Raw genomic sequence first — 18,536 nt, 5'->3', positions numbered from 1 at the left:
TTGCAACAAACTTGGCACACAACACTATACGGTATATATTATTGTGTTCAAGAGGTTAGGATTAAATATCATAGTCATATGCTAGATATTAAGTGTTAAGTTGCGATTTTAAGGGTTTTTAAGCGTTTTTGCCACTTTTGCGCATAAAGTTGCTCAAACTTGGTTTGTTTTGCACGAAACTTGGCACACAACACTATTTGTTATATATAATTGTGTTGAAGTGCTTAGAATTGAAAATCATAGTCACATGCTAGATATTAAGTGTTAAGTTGCGTTTTTAAAGGTTTTTAAGAGTTTTTGCCACTTTTGCGCATAAAGTAGCGCAAACTTGGTTTGTTTTGCTCGAAACTTGGCACACAGCACTATTTGGTATATAATATTGTGTTGAAGTGGTTAGCATCTAAAATCATAGTCATATGCTAGAAATTACGTGTTAAGTTGCGATTTTAAGGGTTTTAAAACGTTTTTGCCAGTTTTGCGCATAAAGCAGCTCAAACTTGGTTTGTTTTACACGAAACTTCTCACACAAAACTATTTGGTATATATTATTGTGTTGAAGTGGTTAGAAATGAAAATCATTGTCATATGCTAGATAATAAGTGTTAAGTTACTATTTTAAGGGTTTTTACGCGTTTTTGACACTTTTGCGCATAACGTAGCTCAAACTTGGTTTGTTTTGCACGAAACTTGACACACGACACTGTTTGGTATGTATTATTGTGTTGAAGTGGTTATAATTGAAAATCATAGTCATATGCTAGATATTAAGTGTCAAGTTGCGATTTTAAAGATTTTTAAGTGTTTTGCCACTTTTGCGCATAAAGTAGCTCAAACTTGGTTTATTTTGCACGAAACTTGACACACAACACTATTTGGTATATATTATTGTGTTGAAGTTATTAGAATTAAAAATCATAGTCATATGCTAGAAATTACGTGTTAAGTTGCGATTTTAAGGGTTGCGTTTTTGCCAATTTTGCGCATAAAGCAACTCAAACTTGGTTTGCTTTGCACGAAGCTTGACAGACAACACTATTTGGTATACATTATTTTGTTAAAGTGGTTAAAAATGAAAATCATAGTCATGTGCTAGATAATAAGTGTTAAGTTACTATTTTTAAGGGTTTTTTAAGCGTTTTTGACACTTTTACGCAAAAGTAGCTCAAACTTGGTTTGTTTTGTACGAAACTTGGCACACAACACTATTTGGAATTTATTATTGTGTTGAAGTGGTTAGAATTGAAAATCATAGTCATATGCTAGATATAAAGTGTTAAGTTGTGATTTTAAATGTTTTTTAAGCGTGTTTGCCACTTTTGCGCATAAAGTAGCTCAAACTTGGTTTGTTCTGCACGAAACTTGGCACACAACACTATTTGGTACATATTATTGTGTTGAAGTGGTTAGAATTAAAAATCATAGTCATATGCTAGAAATTACATGTTAAGTTGCGTTTTTAAGGGTTTTTAAGCGTGTTTGCCACTTTTGCGCATAAAGTAGCTCAAAATTGGTTTGTTTTGCTCGAAACTTGGAACACAACACTATTTGGTATATATTATTGTGTTGAAGGGGTTAGAATTGAAAATTATAGTCATATTCTAGAAATTACGTGTTAAGTTGCGATTTTAAGGGTTTTTTAGCGTTTTTGCCAATTTTGCGCATAAAGCAACTCAAATATGGTTTGTTTTGCACGAAACTTGACAGACAACACTATTTGGTATATATTATTGTGTTAAAGTGGTTAGAAATGAAAATCATAGTCATATGCTAGATAATACGTGTTAAGTTACTATTTTAAGGGTTTTTTAGCGTTTTTGACACTTTTGCGCATAAAGTAGCTCAAACTTGGTTTGTTTTTCACGAAACTTGGCACACAACACTGTTTGGCATATATTATTGTGTTGAATTTGTTATAATTTAAAATCATAGTCATATGCAAGATATTAAGTGTTAAGTTGTGATTTTAAGGGCTTTTTATGCGCTTTTGCCACTTTTGCGTATAAAGTAGCTCAAACTTGGTTTATTTTGCACAAAACATGGCACACAACACTATTTGGTATATATTATTGTTTTGAAGTCCTTAGAATTGAAAATTATAGTCATATGCTAGATATTAAGTGTTAAGTTGCGATTTTAAAGGTTTTTAAGCGTTTTTGCCACTTTTGCGCATAAAGTTGCTCAAACTTCGTTTGTTTTGCACGAAACATGGCACACAACACTATTTGGTATATATTATTGTGTTCAAGTGGTTAGAATTGAAAATCATTGTCATATGCTAGATATTAAGTGTTAAGTTGCGATTTTATAGGTTTTTAAGCGTATTTGCCACTTTTGCGCATAAAGTAGCTCAAACTTCGTTTGTTTTGCACGAAACTTGGCACACAATACTATTTGGTATATATTATTGTGTTCAAGTGGTTAGAATTGAAAATCATGGTCATATGCTAGATATTAAGTGTTAAGTTACGATTTTTTAGGTTTTTAAGTGTTTTTGCCACTGTTGCGCATAAAGTAGCTCAAACGTCGTTTGTTTTGCAAGAAACTTGGCACACAACACTATTCGGTATATATTATTGTGTTCAAGAGGTTAGAATTAAATATCATAGTCATATGCTAGATATTAAGTGTTAAGTTGCGATTTTAAGGGTTTTTAAGCGTTTTTGCCACTTTTGCGCATAAAGTAGCTCAAACTTGGTTTGTTTTGCACGAAACTTGGCACACAATACTATTTATTATATATAATTGTGTTGAAGTGCTTAGCATTGAAAATCATAGTCATATGCTAGATATTAAGTGTTAAGTTGCGTTTTTAAAGGTTTTTAAGAGTTTTTGCCACTTTTGCGCAAAAAGTAGCTCAAACTTGGTTTGTTTTGCTCGAAACTTGGAACACAACACTATTTAGTATATATTATTGTGTTGAAGTGGTTAGAATTGAAAATTATAGTCATATTCTAGAAATTACGTGTTAAGTTGCGATTTTAAGGGTTTTTAAGCGTTTTCGCCACTTTTGCGCATAAAGTAGCTCAAACATGGTTTTTTTTTGCACAAAACTTGGCACACAACACTATTTGGTATATATTATTGTGTTGAAGTGGTTAGAATTGAAATTCATAGTCATATGCTAGATATTAAGTGTTAAGTTGCGATTTTAAGGGTTTTTATGCGCTTTTGCCACTTTTGCGTATAAAGTAGCTCAAACTTGGTTTATTTTGCACAAAACATGGCACACAACACTATTTGGTATATATTATTGTGTTGAAGTCCTTAGAATTGAAAATTATAGTCATATGCTAGATATTAAGTGTTAAGTTGCGATTTTAAAGGTTTTTAAGCGTTTTTGCCACTTTTGCGCATAAAGTAGTTCAAACTTCGTTTGTTTTGCACGAAACGTGGCACACAACACTATTTGGTATATATTATTGTGTTCAAGTGGTTAGAATTGAAAATCATTGTCATATGCTAGATATTAAGTGTTAAGTTGCGATTTTATAGGTTTTTAAGCGTTTTTGCCACTTTTGCGCATAAAGTAGCTCAAACTTCGTTTGTTTTGCACGAAACTTGGCACACAACACTATTTGGTATATATTATTGTGATCAAGTGGTTAGAATTGAAAATCATTGTCATATGCTGGATATTAAGTGTTAAGTTGCGATTTTTTAGGTTTTTAAGCGTTTTTGCCACTTTTGCGCATAAAGTAGCTCAAACGTCGTTTATTTTGCAAGAAACTTAGCACACAACACTATTCGGTATATATTATTGTGTTCAAGAGGTTAGAATTGAATATCATAGTCATATGCTAGATATTTAGTGTTAAGTTGCGATTTTAAGGGTTTTTAAGCGTTTTTGCCACTTTTTCGCATAAAGTAGCACAAACTTGGTTTGTTCTGCACGAAACTTGGCACACAGCACTATTTGGTATATAATATTGTGTTGAAGTGGTTAGCATCTAAAATCATAGTCATATGCTAGAAATTACGTGTTAAGTTGCAATTTTAAGGGTTTTAAAACGTTTTTGCCAGTTTTGCGCATAAAGCAGCTCAAACTTGGTTTTTTTTACACGAAACTTCACACACAAAACTATTTGGTATATATTATTGTGTTGAAGTGGTTAGAAATGAAAATCATTGTCATATGCTAGATATTAAGTGTTAAGTTACTATTTTAAGGGTTTTTACGCGTTTTTGACACTTTTGCGCATAACGTAGCTCAAACTTGGTTTGTTTTGCACGAAACTTGACACACGACACTGTTTGGTATGTATTATTGTGTTGAAGTGGTTATAATTGAAAATCATAGTCATATGCTAGATATTAAGTGTCAAGTTGCGATTTTAAAGGTTTTTAAGCGTTTTGCCACTTTTGCGCATAAAGTAGCTCAAACTTGGTTTGTTTTGCACGAAACTTGACACACAACCCTATTTGGTATATATTATTGTGTTGAAGTGATTAGAATTAAAAATCTTAGTCATATGTTAGAAATTACGTGTTAAGTTGCGATTTTAAGGGTTGCGTTTTTGCCAATTTTGCACATAAAGCAACTCAAACTTGGTTTGTTTTGCACGAAGCTTGACAGACAACACTATTTGGTATACATTATTGTGTTAAAGTGGTTAAAAATGAAATCATAGTCATGTGCTATATAATAAGTGTTAAGTTACTATTTTTAAGGGTTTTTAAGCGTTTTTGACACTTTATACGCAAAAGTAGCTCAAACTTGGTTTGTTTTGCACGAAACTTGGCACACAACACTATTTGGTATTTATTATTGTGTTGAAGTGGTTAGAATTGAAAATCATAGTCATATGCTAGATATAAAGTGTTAAGTTGTGATTTAAATGTTTTTAAGCGTGTTTGCCACTTTTTGCGCATAAAGTAGCTCAAACTTGGTTTGTTCTGCACGAAACTTGGCACACAACACTATTTAGTACATATTATTGTGTTGAAGTGGTTAGAATTAAAAATCATAGTCATATGCTAGAAATTACATGTTAAGTTGCGTTTTTAAGTGTTTTTAAGCGTGTTTGCCACTTTTGCGCATAAAGTAGCTCAAAATTGGTTTGTTTTGCTCGAAACATGGAACACAACACTATTTGGTATATATTATTGTGTTGAAGTGGTTAGAATTGAAAATTATAGTCATATTCTAGAAATTACGTGTTAAGTTGCGCTTTTAAGGGTTTTTTTAGCGTTTTTGCCAATTTTGCGCATAAAGCAACTCAAATATGGTTTGTTTTACACGAAACTTGACAGACAATACTATTTGGTATATATTATTGTGTTAAAGTGGTTAGAAATGAAAATCATAGTCATATGCTAGATTATACGTGTTAAGTTACTATTTTAAGGGTTTTTATAGCGTTTTTTACACTTTTGCGCATAAAGTAGCTCAAACTTGCTTTGTTTTGCACGAAACTTGGCACACAACGCTGTTTGGCATATATTAATGTGTTGAATTGGTTATAATTGAAAATCATAGTCATATGCAAGATATTAAGTGTTAAGTTGTGATTTTAAGGGTTTTTATGCGCTTTTGCCACTTTTGCGTATAAAGTAGCTCAAACTTGGATTATTTTGCACAAAACATGGCACACAACACTGTTTGGTATATATTATTGTGTTGAAGTCGTTAGAATTGAAAATTATAGTCATATGCTAGATATTAAGTGTTAAGTTGCGATTTTAACGGTTTTTAAACGTTTTTGCCACTTTTGCGCATAAAGTTGCTCAAACTTCGTTTGTTTTGCACGAAACGTGGCACACAACACTATTTGGTATATATTATTGTGTTCAAGTGGTTAGAATTGAAAATCATTGTCATATGCTAAATATTAAGTGTTAAGTTGCGATTTTTTAGGTTTTTAAGCGTTTTTGCCACTATTGCGCATAAAGTAGCTCAAACGTCGTTTGTTTTGCAAGAAACTTGGCACACAACACTATTCGGTATATATTATTGTGTTCAAGAGGTTAGAATTAAATATCATAGTCATATGCTAGATATTAAGTGTTAAGTTGCGATTTTAAGGGTTTTTAAGCGTTTTTGCCACTTTTGCGCATAAAGTAGCTCAAACTTGGTTTGTTTTGCACGACACTTGGCACAAAACACTATTTCTTATATATAATTGTGTTGAAGTGCTTAGCCTTGAAAATCATAGTCATATGCTAGATATTAAGTGTTAAGTTGCGTTTTTAAAGGTTTTTAAGAGTTTTTGCCACTTTTGCGCATAAAGTAGCTCAAACTTGGTTTGTTTTGCTCGAAACTTGGAACACAACACTATTTAGTATATATTATTGTGTTGAAGTGGTTAGATTTGAAAATTATAGTCATATTCTAGAAATTACGTGTTAAGTGTCGATTTTAAGGGTTTTTAAGCGTTTTCGCCACTTTTGCGTATAAAGTAGCTCAAACATGGTTTTTTTTTCACAAAACTTGGCACACAACACTATTTGGTATATATTATTGTGTTGAAGTTGTTAGAATTGAAATTCATAGTCATATGCTAGATATTAAGTGTTAAGTTGCGATTTTAAGGGTTTTTAGGCGTGTTTGCCACTTTTGCGCATAAAGTAGCTCATCACTTACATATTCTTCTGAATTATATGTGTCCACGGGATTAATTTGGAAAACTAGCGGGGAGATGCAAGAACAAACAATTTGGATTGGAAATATTCCTCTAATGAATTCCGTGGGAACTTTTATAGTAAATGGAATATACAGAATTGTGATCAATCAAATATTGCAAAGCCCGGGTATTTATTACCGATCCGAGTTGGACCATAACGGAATTTCGGTCTATACCGGCACCATAATATCAGATTGGGGAGGAAGATCAGAATTAGAGATTGATCGAAAAAGCAAGAATATGGGCTCGTGTGAGTAGGAAACAGAAAATATCTATTTTAATTCTATCATCAGCTATGGGTTCGAATTTACGAGAAATTCTGGATAATGTTTGCTACCCAGAAATTTTCTTGTCTTTCCTGAATGATAAAGAGAAAAAAAAAAATAGGGTCAAAAGAAAATGCAATTTTAGAGTTTCATCAACAATTTGCTTGTGTGGGTGGGGATCCAGTATTTTTGGAATCCTTATGTAAGGACTTATAAAAAAAATTCTTTCAACAAAGATGCGAATTAGGAAGGATTGGTCGACGAAATATGAACCCGGCGACTGCACCTTGATATACCCTCAAACAATACGTTTTTGTTACCGAGGGATATATTGGCAGCTGCGGATCATTTGATCGGAATGAAATTTGGAATGGGTACACTTGATGATATGAATCATTTGAAAAATAAACGTATTCGTTCTGTAGCAGATCTCTTACAAGATCAATTCGGATTGGCTCAAACTTGGTTTGTTTTGCACGAAACATGGCACATAACACTATTTGTTATATATAATTGTGTTGAAGTGCTTAGAATTGAAAATCATAGTCATATGCTAGATATTAAGTGTTAAGTTGCGTTTTTAAATGTTTTTAAGAGTTTTTGCCACTTTTGCGCATAAAGTAGCTCAAACTTGGTTTGTTTTGCTCGAAACTTTGAACACAACACTATTTGGTATATATTATTATGTAGAAATGGTTAGAATTGAAAATTATAGTCATATTCTAGAAATTACATGTTAAGTTGCGATTTTAAGGGTTTTTTAAGCGTTTTCGCCTCTTTTGCGCATAAAGTAGCTCAAACATGGTTTTTTTTGGACAAAACTTCGCACACAACAATATTTGGTATATATTATTGTGTTGAAGTGGTTAGAATTGAAATTCATAGTCATATGCTAGATATTAAGTGTTAAGTTGCGATTTTAAGGGTTTCTAAGCGTGTTTGCCACTTTTGCGCATAAAGTAGCTCAAACTTGGTTTGTTTTGCACGAAACTTGGCACACAACACTATTTGTTATATATAATTGTGTTGAAGTGCTTAGAATTGAAAATCATAGTCATATGCTAGATATTAAGTGTTAAGTTGCGTTTTTAAAGGTTTTTAAGAGTTTTTGCCACTTTGTCGCATAAAGTAGCTCAAAACTGGTTTGTTTTGCTCGAAACTGGGAACACAACACTATTTGGTATATATTATTGTGTTGAAGTGGTTAGAATTGAAAATTATAGTCATATTCTAGCAATTACGTGTTAAGTTGCGATTTTAAGGGTTTTTTAGCGTTTTTGCCAATTTTGCGCATAAAGCAACTCAAATATGGTTTGTTTTGCACGAAACTTGACAGACAACACTATTTGGTATATATTATTGTGTTAAAGTGGTTAGAAATGAAAATCATAGTCATATGCTAGATAATACGTGTTAAGTTACTATTTTATGGGTTTTTTAGCGTTTTTGACACTTTTGCGCATAAAGTAGTTCAAACTTGGTTTGTTTTGCACGAAACTTGGCACACAACACTGTTTGGCATATATTATTGTGTTGAATTGGTTATAATTGAAAATCATAGTCATATGCAAGATATTAAGTGTTAAGTTGCGATTTTAAGGGTTTTTATGCGCTTTTGCCACTTTTGCGTATAAAGTAGCTCAAACTTGGTTTATTTTGCACAAAACATGGCACACAACACTATTTGGTATATATTATTGTGTTGAAGTCCTTAGAATTGAAAATTATAGTCATATGCTAGATATTAAGTGTTAAGTTGCGATTTTAAAGGTTTTTAAGCGTTTTGCCACTTTTGCGCATAAAGTAGCTCAAACTTCGTTTGTTTTGCACGAAACTTGGCACACAACACTATTTGGTATATATTATTGTGATCAAGTGGTTAGAATTGAAAATCATTGTCATATGCTGGATATTTAGTGTTAAGTTGCGATTTTAAAGGTTTTTAAGCGTTTTGCCACTTTTGCGCATAAAGTAGCTCAAACTTGGTTTGTTTTGCACGAAACTTGACACACAACACTATTTGGTATATATTATTGTGTTGAAGTGATTAGAATTAAAAATCATAGTCATATGCTAGAAATTACGTGTTAAGTTGCGATTTTAAGGGTTGCGTTTTTGCCAATTTTGCGCATAAAGCAACTCAAACTTGGTTTGTTTTGCACGAAGCTTGACAGACAACACTATTTGGGATACATTATTGTGTTAAAGTGGTTAAAAATGAAAATCATAGTCATGTGCTAGATAATAAGTGTTAAGTTACTATTTTTAAGGGTTTTTTAAGCGTTTTTGACACTTTTACCGCAAAAGTAGCTCAAACTTGGTTTGTTTTGTACGAAACTTGGCACACAACACTATTTGGTATTTATTATTGTGTTGAAGTGGTTAGAATTGAAAATCATAGTCATATGCTAGATATAAAGTGTTAAGTTGTGATTTTAAATGTTTTTAAGCGTGTTTGCCACTTTTGCGCATAAAGTAGCTCAAACTTGGTTTGTTCTGCACGAAACTTGACACACAACCCTATTTTGTATATATTATTGTGTTGAAGTGATTAGAATTAAAAATCATAGTCATATGCTAGAAATTACGTGTTAAGTTGCGATTTTAAGGGTTGCGTTTTTGCCAATTTTGCGCATAAAGCAACTCAAACTTGGTTTGCTTTGCACGAAGCTTGACAGACAACACTATTTGGTATACATTATTGTGTTAAAGTGGTTAAAAAGGAAAATCATAGTCATGTGCTATATAATAAGTGTTAAGTTACTATTTTTAAGGGTTTTTAAGCGTTTTTGACACTTTTAACGCAAAAGTAGCTCAAAACTTGGTTTGTTTTGTACGAAACTTGGCACACAACACTATTTGGTATTTATTATTGTGTTGAAGTGGTTAGAATTGAAAATCATAGTCATATGCTAGATATACAAGTGTTAAGTTGTGATTTTAAATGTTTATTAAGCGTGTTTGCCACTTTTGCGCATAAAGTAGCTCAAACTTGGTTTGTTCTGCACGAAACTTGGCACACAACACTATTTGGTACATATTATTGTGTTGAAGTGGTTAGAATTAAAAATCATAGTCATATGCTAGAAATTACATGTTAAGTTGCGTTTTTAAGGGTTTTTAAGCGTGTTGCCACTTTTGCGCATAAAGTAGCTCAAAATTGGTTTGTTTTGCTCGAAACTTGGAACACAACACTATTTGGTATATATTATTGTGTTGAAGTGGTTAGAATTGAAAATTATAGTCATATTCTAGAAAATACGTGTTAAGTTGCGATTTTAAGGGTTTTTTAGCGTTTTTGCCAATTTTGCGCATAAAGCAACTCAAATATGGTTTGTTTTGCACGAAACTTGACAGACAACACTATTTGGTATATATTATTGTGTTAAAGTGGTTAGAAATGAAAATCATAGTCCATATGCTAGATAATACGTGTTAAGTTACTATTTTAAGGGTTTTTTAGCGTTTTTGACACTTTTGCGCATAAAGTAGCTCAAACTTGGTTTGTTTTGCACGAAACTTGGCACACAACACTGTTTGGCATATATTATTGTGTTGAATTTGTTATATTTGAAAATCATAGTCATATGCAAGATATTAAGTGTTAAGTTGTGATTTTAAGGGTTTTTATGCGCTTTTGCCACTTTTGCGTATAAAGTAGCTCAAACTTGGTTTATTTTGCACAAAACATTGCACACAACACTATTTGGTATATATTATTGTGTTGAAGTCCTTAGAATTGAAAATTATAGTCATATGCTAGATATTAAGTGTTAAGTTGCGATTTTAAAGGTTTTTAAGCGTTTTTGCCACTTTTGCGCATAAAGTTACTCAAACTTCGTTTGTTTTGCACGAAACGTGGCACACAACACTATTTGGTATATATTATTGTGTTCAAGTGGTTAGAATTGAAAATCATTGTCATATGCTAGATATTAAGTGTTAAGTTGCGATTTTATAGGTTTTAAAGCGTTTTTGCCACTTTTGCGCATAAAGTAGGCTCAAACTTGGTTTGTTTTGCACGAAACATGGTACACAACACTATTTATTATATATAATTGTGTTGAAGTGCTTAGCATTGAAAATCATAGTCATATGCTAGATATTAAGTGTTAAGTTGCGTTTTTAAAGGTTTTTAAGAGTTTTTTGCCACTTTTGCGCATAGAGTAGCTCAAACTTGGTTTGTTTTGCTCGAAACTTGGAACACAACACTATTTAGTATATATTATTGTGTTGAAGTGGTTAGAATTGAAAATTATAGTCATATTCTAGAAATTACGTGTTAAGTTGCGATTTTAAGGGTTTTTAAGCGTTTTCGCCACTTTTGCGCATAAAGTAGCTCAAACATGGTTTTTTTTGCACAAAACTTGGCACACAACACCATTTGGTATATATTATTGTGTTCAAGTGGTTAGAATTGAAATTCATAGTCATATGCTAGATATTAAGTGTTAAGTTGCGATTTTAAGGGTTTTTATGCGCTTTTGCCACTTTTGCGTATAAAGTAGCTCAAACTTGGTTTATTTTGCACAAAACATTGCACACAACACTATTTGGTATATATTATTGTGTTGAAGTCCTTAGAATTGAAAATTATAGTCATATGCTAGATATTAAGTGTTAAGTTGCGATTTTAAAGGTTTTTAAAGCGTTTTTGCCACTTTTGCGCATAAAGTTACTCAAACTTCGTTTGTTTTGCACGAAACGTGGCACACAACACTATTTGGTATATATTATTGTGTTCAAGTGGTTAGAATTGAAAATCATTGTCATATGCTAGATATTAAGTGTTAAGTTGCGATTTTATAGGTTTTAAAGCGTTTTTGCCACTTTTGCGCATAAAGTAGCTCAAACTTCGTTTGTTTTGCACGAAACTTGGCACACAACACTATTTGGTATATATTATTGTGTTCAAGTGGTTAGAATTGAAAATCATAGTCATATGCTAGATATTAAGTGTTAAGTTGCGTTTTTAAAGGTTTTTAAGAGTTTTTGCCACTTTTGCGCATAGAGTAGCTCAAACTTGGTTTGTTTTGCTCGAAACTTGGAACACAACACTATTTAGTATATATTATTGTGTTGAAGTGGTTAGAATTGAAAATTATAGTCATATTCTAGAAATTACGTGTTAAGTTGCGATTTTAAGGGTTTTTAAGCGTTTTCGCCACTTTTGCGCATAAAGTAGCTCAAACATGGTTTTTTTTTGCACAAAACTTGGCACACAACACCATTTGGTATATATTATTGTGTTCAAGTGGTTAGAATTGAAATTCATAGTCATATGCTAGATATTAAGTGTTAAGTTGCGATTTTAAGGGGTTTTTATGCGCTTTTGCCACTTTTGCGTATAAAGTAGCTCAAACTTGGTTTTATTTTGCACAAAACATTGCACACAACACTATTTGGTATATATTATTGTGTTGAAGTCCTTAGAATTGAAAATTATAGTCATATGCTAGATATTAAGTGTTAAGTTGCGATTTTAAAGGTTTTTAAGCGTTTTTTGCCACTTTTGCGCATAAAGTTACTCAAACTTCGTTTGTTTTGCACGAAACGTGGCACACAACACTATTTGGTATATATTATTGTGTTCAAGTGGTTAGAATTGAAAATCATTGTCATATGCTAGATATTAAGTGTTAAGTTGCGATTTTATAGGTTTTAAAGCGTTTTTGCCACTTTTGCGCATAAAGTAGCTCAAACTTCGTTTGTTTTGCACGAAACTTGGCACACAACACTATTTGGTATATATTATTGTGTTCAAGTGGTTAGAATTGAAAATCATGGTCATATGCTAGATATTAAGTGTTAACATACGATTTTTTAGGTTTTTAAGTGTTTTTGCCACTGTTGCGCATAAAGTAGCTCAAACGTCGTTTGTTTTGCAAGAAACTTGGCACACAACACTATTCGGTATATATTATTGTGTTCAAGAGGTTAGAATTAAATATCATAGTCATATGCTAGGTATTAAGTGTTAAGTTGCGATTTTAAGGGTTTTTAAGCGTTTTTGCCACTTTTGCGCATAAAGTAGCTCAAACTTGGTTTGTTTTGCACGAAACTTGGCACACAACACTATTTATTATATATAATTGTGTTGAAGTGCTTAGCATTGAAAATCATAGTCATATGCTAGATATTAAGTGTTAAGTTGCGTTTTTAAAGGTTTTTAAGAGTTTTTGCCACTTTTGCGCATAAAGTAGCTCAAACTTGGTTTGTTTTGCTCGAAACTTGGAACACAACACTATTTAGTATATATTATTGTGTTGAAGTGGTTAGAATTGAAAATTATGGTCATATTCTAGAAATTACGTGTTAAGTTGCGATTTTAAGGGTTTTTAAGCGTTTTCCGCCACTTTTGCGCATAAAGTAGCTCAAACATGGTTTTTTTTGCACAAAACTTGGCACACAACACCATTTGGTATATATTATTGTGTTCAAGTGGTTAGAATTGAAATTCATAGTCATATGCTAGATATTAAGTGTTAAGTTGCGATTTTAAGGGTTTTTATGCGCTTTTGCCACTTTTGCGTATAAAGTAGCTCAAACTTGGTTTATTTTGCACAAAACATTGCACACAACACTATTTGGTATATATTATTGTGTTGAAGTCCTTAGAATTGAAAATTATAGTCATATGCTAGATTTTAAATTGTTAAGTTGCGATTTTAAAGGTTTTTAAGCGTTTTTGCCACTTTTGCGCATAAAGTTACTCAAACTTCGTTTGTTTTGCACGAAACGTGGCACACAACACTATTTGGTATATATTATTGTGTTCAAGTGGTTAGAATTGAAAATCATTGTCATATGCTAGATATTAAGTGTTAAGTTGCGATTTTATAGGTTTTAAAGCGTTTTTTGCCACTTTTGCGCATAAAGTAGCTCAAACTTCGTTTGTTTTGCACGAAACTTGGCACACAACACTATTTGGTATATATTATTGTGTTCAAGTGGTTAGAATTGAAAATCATGGTCATATGCTAGATATTAAGTGTTAACATACGATTTTTTAGGTTTTTTAAGTGTTTTTGCCACTGTTGCGCATAAAGTAGCTCAAACGTCGTTTATTTTGCAAGAAACTTGGCACACAACACTATTCGGTATATATTATTGTGTTCAAGAGGTTAGAATTAAATATCATAGTCATATGCTAGATATTAAGTGTTAAGTTGCGATTTTAAGGGTTTTTTAAGCGTTTTTTGCCACTTTTGCGCATAAAGTAGCTCAAACTTGGTTTGTTTTGCACGAAACTTGGCACACAACACTATTTATTATATATAATTGTGTTGAAGTGCTTAGCATTGAAAATCATAGTCATATGCTAGATATTAAGTGTTAAGTTGCGTTTTTAAAGGTTTTTAAGAGTTTTTGCCACTTTTTGCGCATAAAGTAGCTCAAACTTGGTTTGTTTTGCTCGAAACTTGGAACACAACACTATTTAGTATATATTATTGTGTTGAAGTGGTTAGAATTGAAAATTATAGTCATATTCTAGAAATTAGGTGTTAAGTTGCGATTTTAAGGGTTTTTAAAGCGTTTTCGCCACTTTTGCGCATAAAGTAGCTCAAACATGGTTTTTTTTGCACAAAACTTGGCACACAAACACCATTTGGTATATATTATTGTGTTCAAGTGGTTAGAATTGAAATTCATAGTCATATGCTAGATATTAAGTGTTAAGTTGCGATTTTAAGGGTTTTTATGCGCTTTTGCCACTTTTGCGTATAAAGTAGCTCAAACTTGGTTTATTTTGCACAAAACATTGCACACAACACTATTTGGTATATATTATTGTGTTGAAGTCCTTAGAATTGAAAATTATAGTCATATGCTAGATATTAAGTGTTAAGTTGCGATTTTAAAGGTTTTTAAAGCGTTTTTTGCCACTTTTGCGCATAAAGTTACTCAAACTTCGTTTGTTTTGCACGAAACGTGGCACACAAACACTATTTGGTATATATTATTGTGTTCAAGTGGTTAGAATTGAAAATTATTGTCATATGCTAGATATTAAGTGTTAAGTTGCGATTTTATAGGTTTTAAAGCGTTTTTGCCACTTTTGCGCATAAAGTAGCTCAAACTTCGTTTGTTTTGCACGAAACTTGGCACACAACACTATTTGGTATATATTATTGTGTTCAAGTGGTTAGAATTGAAAATCATGGTCATATGCTAGATATTAAGTGTTAACATACGATTTTTTAGGTTTTTAAGTGTTTTTGCCACTGTTGCGCATAAAGTAGCTCAAACGTCGTTTGTTTTGCAAGAAACTTGGCACACAACACTATTCGGTATATATTATTGTGTTCAAGAGGTTAGAATTAAATATCATAGTCATATGCTAGATATTAAGTGTTAAGTTGCGATTTTAAGGGTTTTTAAGCGTTTTTTGCCACTTTTGCGCATAAAGTAGCTCAAACTTGGTTTGTTTTGCACGAAACTTGGCACACAACAGTATTTATTATATATAATTGTGTTGAAGTGCTTAGCATTGAAAATCATAGTCATATGCTAGATATTAAGTGTTAAGTTGCGTTTTTAAAGGTTTTTAAGAGTTTTTGCCACTTTTGCGCATAAAGTAGCTCAAACTTGGTTTGTTTTGCTCGAAACTTGGAACACAACACTATTTAGTATATATTATTGTGTTGAAGTGGTTAGAATTGAAAATTATAGTCATATTCTAGAAATTACGTGTTAAGTTGCGATTTTAAGGGTTTTAAGCGTTTTCGCCACTTTTGCGCATAAAGTAGCTCAAACATGGTTTTTTTTGCACAAAACTTGGCACACAACACTATTTGGTATATATTATTGTGTTCAAGTGGTTAGAATTGAAATTCATAGTCATATGCTAGATATTAAGTGTTAAGTTGCGATTTTAAGGGTTTTTATGCGCTTTTGCCACTTTTGCGTATAAAGTAGCTCAAACTTGGTTTATTTTGCACAAAACATGGCACACAACACTATTTGGTATATATTATTGTGTTGAAGTCCTTAGAATTGAAAATTATAGTCATATGCTAGATATTAAGTGTTAAGTTGCGATTTTAAAGGTTTTTAAGCGTTTTTTTGCCACTTTTGCGCAAAAAGTAGCTCAAACTTCGTTTGTTTTGCACGAAACGTGGCACACAACACTATTTGGTATATATTATTGTGTTCACGTGGTTAGAATTGAAAATCATTGTCATATGCTAGATATTAAGTGTTAAGTTGCGATTTTATAGGTTTTTAAGCGTTTTTGCCACTTTTTGCGCATAAAGTAGCTCAAACTTCGTTTGTTTTGCACGAAACTTGGCACACAACACTATTTGGTATTTATTATTGTGATCAAGTGGTTAGAATTGAAAATCATTGTCATATGCTGGATATTAAGTGTTATGTTGCGATTTTTTAGGTTTTTAAGCGTTGTTGCCACTTTTGCGCATAAAGTAGCTCAAACGTCGTTTATTTTGCAAGAAACTTGGCACACAACACTATTCGGTATATATTATTGTGTTCAAGAGGTTAGAATTGAATATCATAGTCATATGCTAGATATTTAGTGTTAAGTTGCGATTTTAAGGGTTTTTAAGCGTTTTTTGCCACTTTTTTCGCATAAAGTAGCACAAACTTGGTTTGTTCTGCACGAAACTTGGCACACAGCACTATTTGGTATATAATATTGTGTTGAAGTGGTTAGCATCTAAAATCATAGTCATATGCTAGAAATTACGTGTTAAGTTACAATTTTAAGGGTTTTCAAAACGTTTTTTGCCAGTTTTGCGCATAAAGCAGCTCAAACTTGGTTTTTTTTACACGAAACTTCACACACAAAACTATTTGGTATATATTATTGTGTTGAAGTGGTTAGAAATGAAAATCATTGTCATATGCTAGATATTAAGTGTTAAGTTACTATTTAAAGGGTTTTTACTACGCGTTTTTGACACTTTTGCGCATAACGTAGCTCAAACTTGGTTTGTTTTGCACGAAACTTGACACACGACACTGTTTGGTATGTATTATTGTGTTGAAGTGGTTATAATTGAAAATCATAGTCATATGCTAGATATTAAGTGTCAAGTTGCGATTTTAAAGGTTTTTAAGCGTTTTGCCACTTTTTGCGCATAAAGCAGCTCAAACTTGGTTTGTTTTGCACGAAACATGACACACAAATCTATTTGGTATATATTATTGTGTTGAAGTGATTAGAATTAAAAATCATAGTCATATGCTAGAAATTACGTGTTAAGTTGCGATTTTAAGGGTTGCGTTTTTGCCAATTTTGCACATAAAGCAACTCAAACTTGGTTTGTTTTGCACGAAACTTGGCACACAACACTATTCGGTATATATTATTGTGTTCAAGAGGTTAGAATTAAATATCATAGTCATATGCTAGATATTAAGTGTTAAGTTGCGATTTTAAGGGTTTTTAAGCGTTTTTGCCACTTTTGCGCATAAAGTAGCTCAAACTTGGTTTGTTTTGCACGGAAACTTGGCACACAACACTATTTGTTATATATAATTGTGTTGAAGTGCTTAGCATTGAAAATCATAGTCATATGCTAGATATTAAGTGTTAAGTTGCGTTTTTAAAGGTTTTTTAAGAGTTTTTGCCACTTTTGCGCATAAAGTAGCTCAAACTTGGTTTGTTTTGCTCGAAACTTGGAACACAACACTATTTAGTATATATTATTGTGTTGAAGTGGTTAGATTTGAAAATTATAGTCATATTCTAGAAATTACGTGTTAAGTTGCGATTTTAAGGGTTTTTAAGCGTTTTTCGCCACTTTTGCGTATAAAGTAGCTCAAACATGGTTTTTTTTCACAAAACTTGGCACACAACACTATTTGGTATATATTATTGTGTTGAAGTGGTTAGAATTGAAATTCATAGTCATATGCTAGATATTAAGTGTTAAGTTGCGATTTTAAGGGTTTTTAGGCGTGTTTGCCACTTTTGCGCATAAAGTAGCTCATCACTTACATATTCTTCTGAATTATATGTGTCCGCGGGATTAATTTGGAAAACTAGCGGGGGAGATGCAAGAACAAACAATTTGGATTGGAAATATTCCTCTAATGAATTCCGTGGGAACTTTTATAGTAAATGGAATATACAGAATTGTGATCAATCAAATATTGCAAAGCCCGGGTATTTATTACCGATCCGAGTTGGACCATAACGGAATTTCGGTCTATACCGGCACCATAATATCAGATTGGGGAGGAAGATCAGAATTAGAGATTGATCGAAAAGCAAGAATATGGGCTCGTGTGAGTAGGAAACAGAAAATATCTATTTTAATTCTATCATCAGCTATGGGTTCGAATTTACGAGAAATTCTGGATAATGTTTGCTACCCAGAAATTTTCTTGTCTTTCCTGAATGATAAAGAGAAAAAAAAAAATAGGGTCAAAAGAAAATGCAATTTTGGAGTTTTATCAACAATTTGCTTGTGTGGGTGGGGATCCAGTATTTTCGGAATCCTTATGTAAGGACTTATAAAAAAAATTCTTTCAACAAAGATGCGAATTAGGAAGGATTGGTCAACGAAATATGAACCGGCGACTGCACCTTGATATACCCTCAAACAATACGTTTTTGTTACCGAGGGATATATTGGCAGCTGCGGATCATTTGATCGGAATGAAATTTGGAATGGGTACA

The 18,536-nt window shown here is 32.3% G+C and overlaps 1 protein-coding gene and 1 pseudogene across 1 annotated transcript; both read left to right on the top strand.

Moving 5' to 3' along the window:
• The window catches only part of LOC130808133 (DNA-directed RNA polymerase subunit beta-like), a 57,216-nt pseudogene extending 47,097 nt beyond the window's left edge, over nucleotides 1–10,119 (top strand).
• Nucleotides 10,120–17,916: 7,797 nt separating this feature from the next.
• On the top strand, nucleotides 17,917–18,527 carry LOC130822013 (DNA-directed RNA polymerase subunit beta-like). The gene has a single exon (XM_057687630.1). The coding sequence runs from the start codon at nucleotides 17,948–17,950 to the stop codon at nucleotides 18,362–18,364; it is 417 nt and encodes a 138-aa protein (XP_057543613.1). The 5' UTR covers nucleotides 17,917–17,947; the 3' UTR covers nucleotides 18,365–18,527.
• Nucleotides 18,528–18,536: the final 9 nt, after the last annotated feature.

The sequence above is a fragment of the Amaranthus tricolor genome, chromosome 1 (assembly GCF_026212465.1).
Source record: "Amaranthus tricolor cultivar Red isolate AtriRed21 chromosome 1, ASM2621246v1, whole genome shotgun sequence".
Lineage (NCBI taxonomy): Eukaryota > Viridiplantae > Streptophyta > Magnoliopsida > Caryophyllales > Amaranthaceae > Amaranthus > Amaranthus tricolor.
This window is presented reverse-complemented; position numbering and strand designations above follow the sequence as displayed.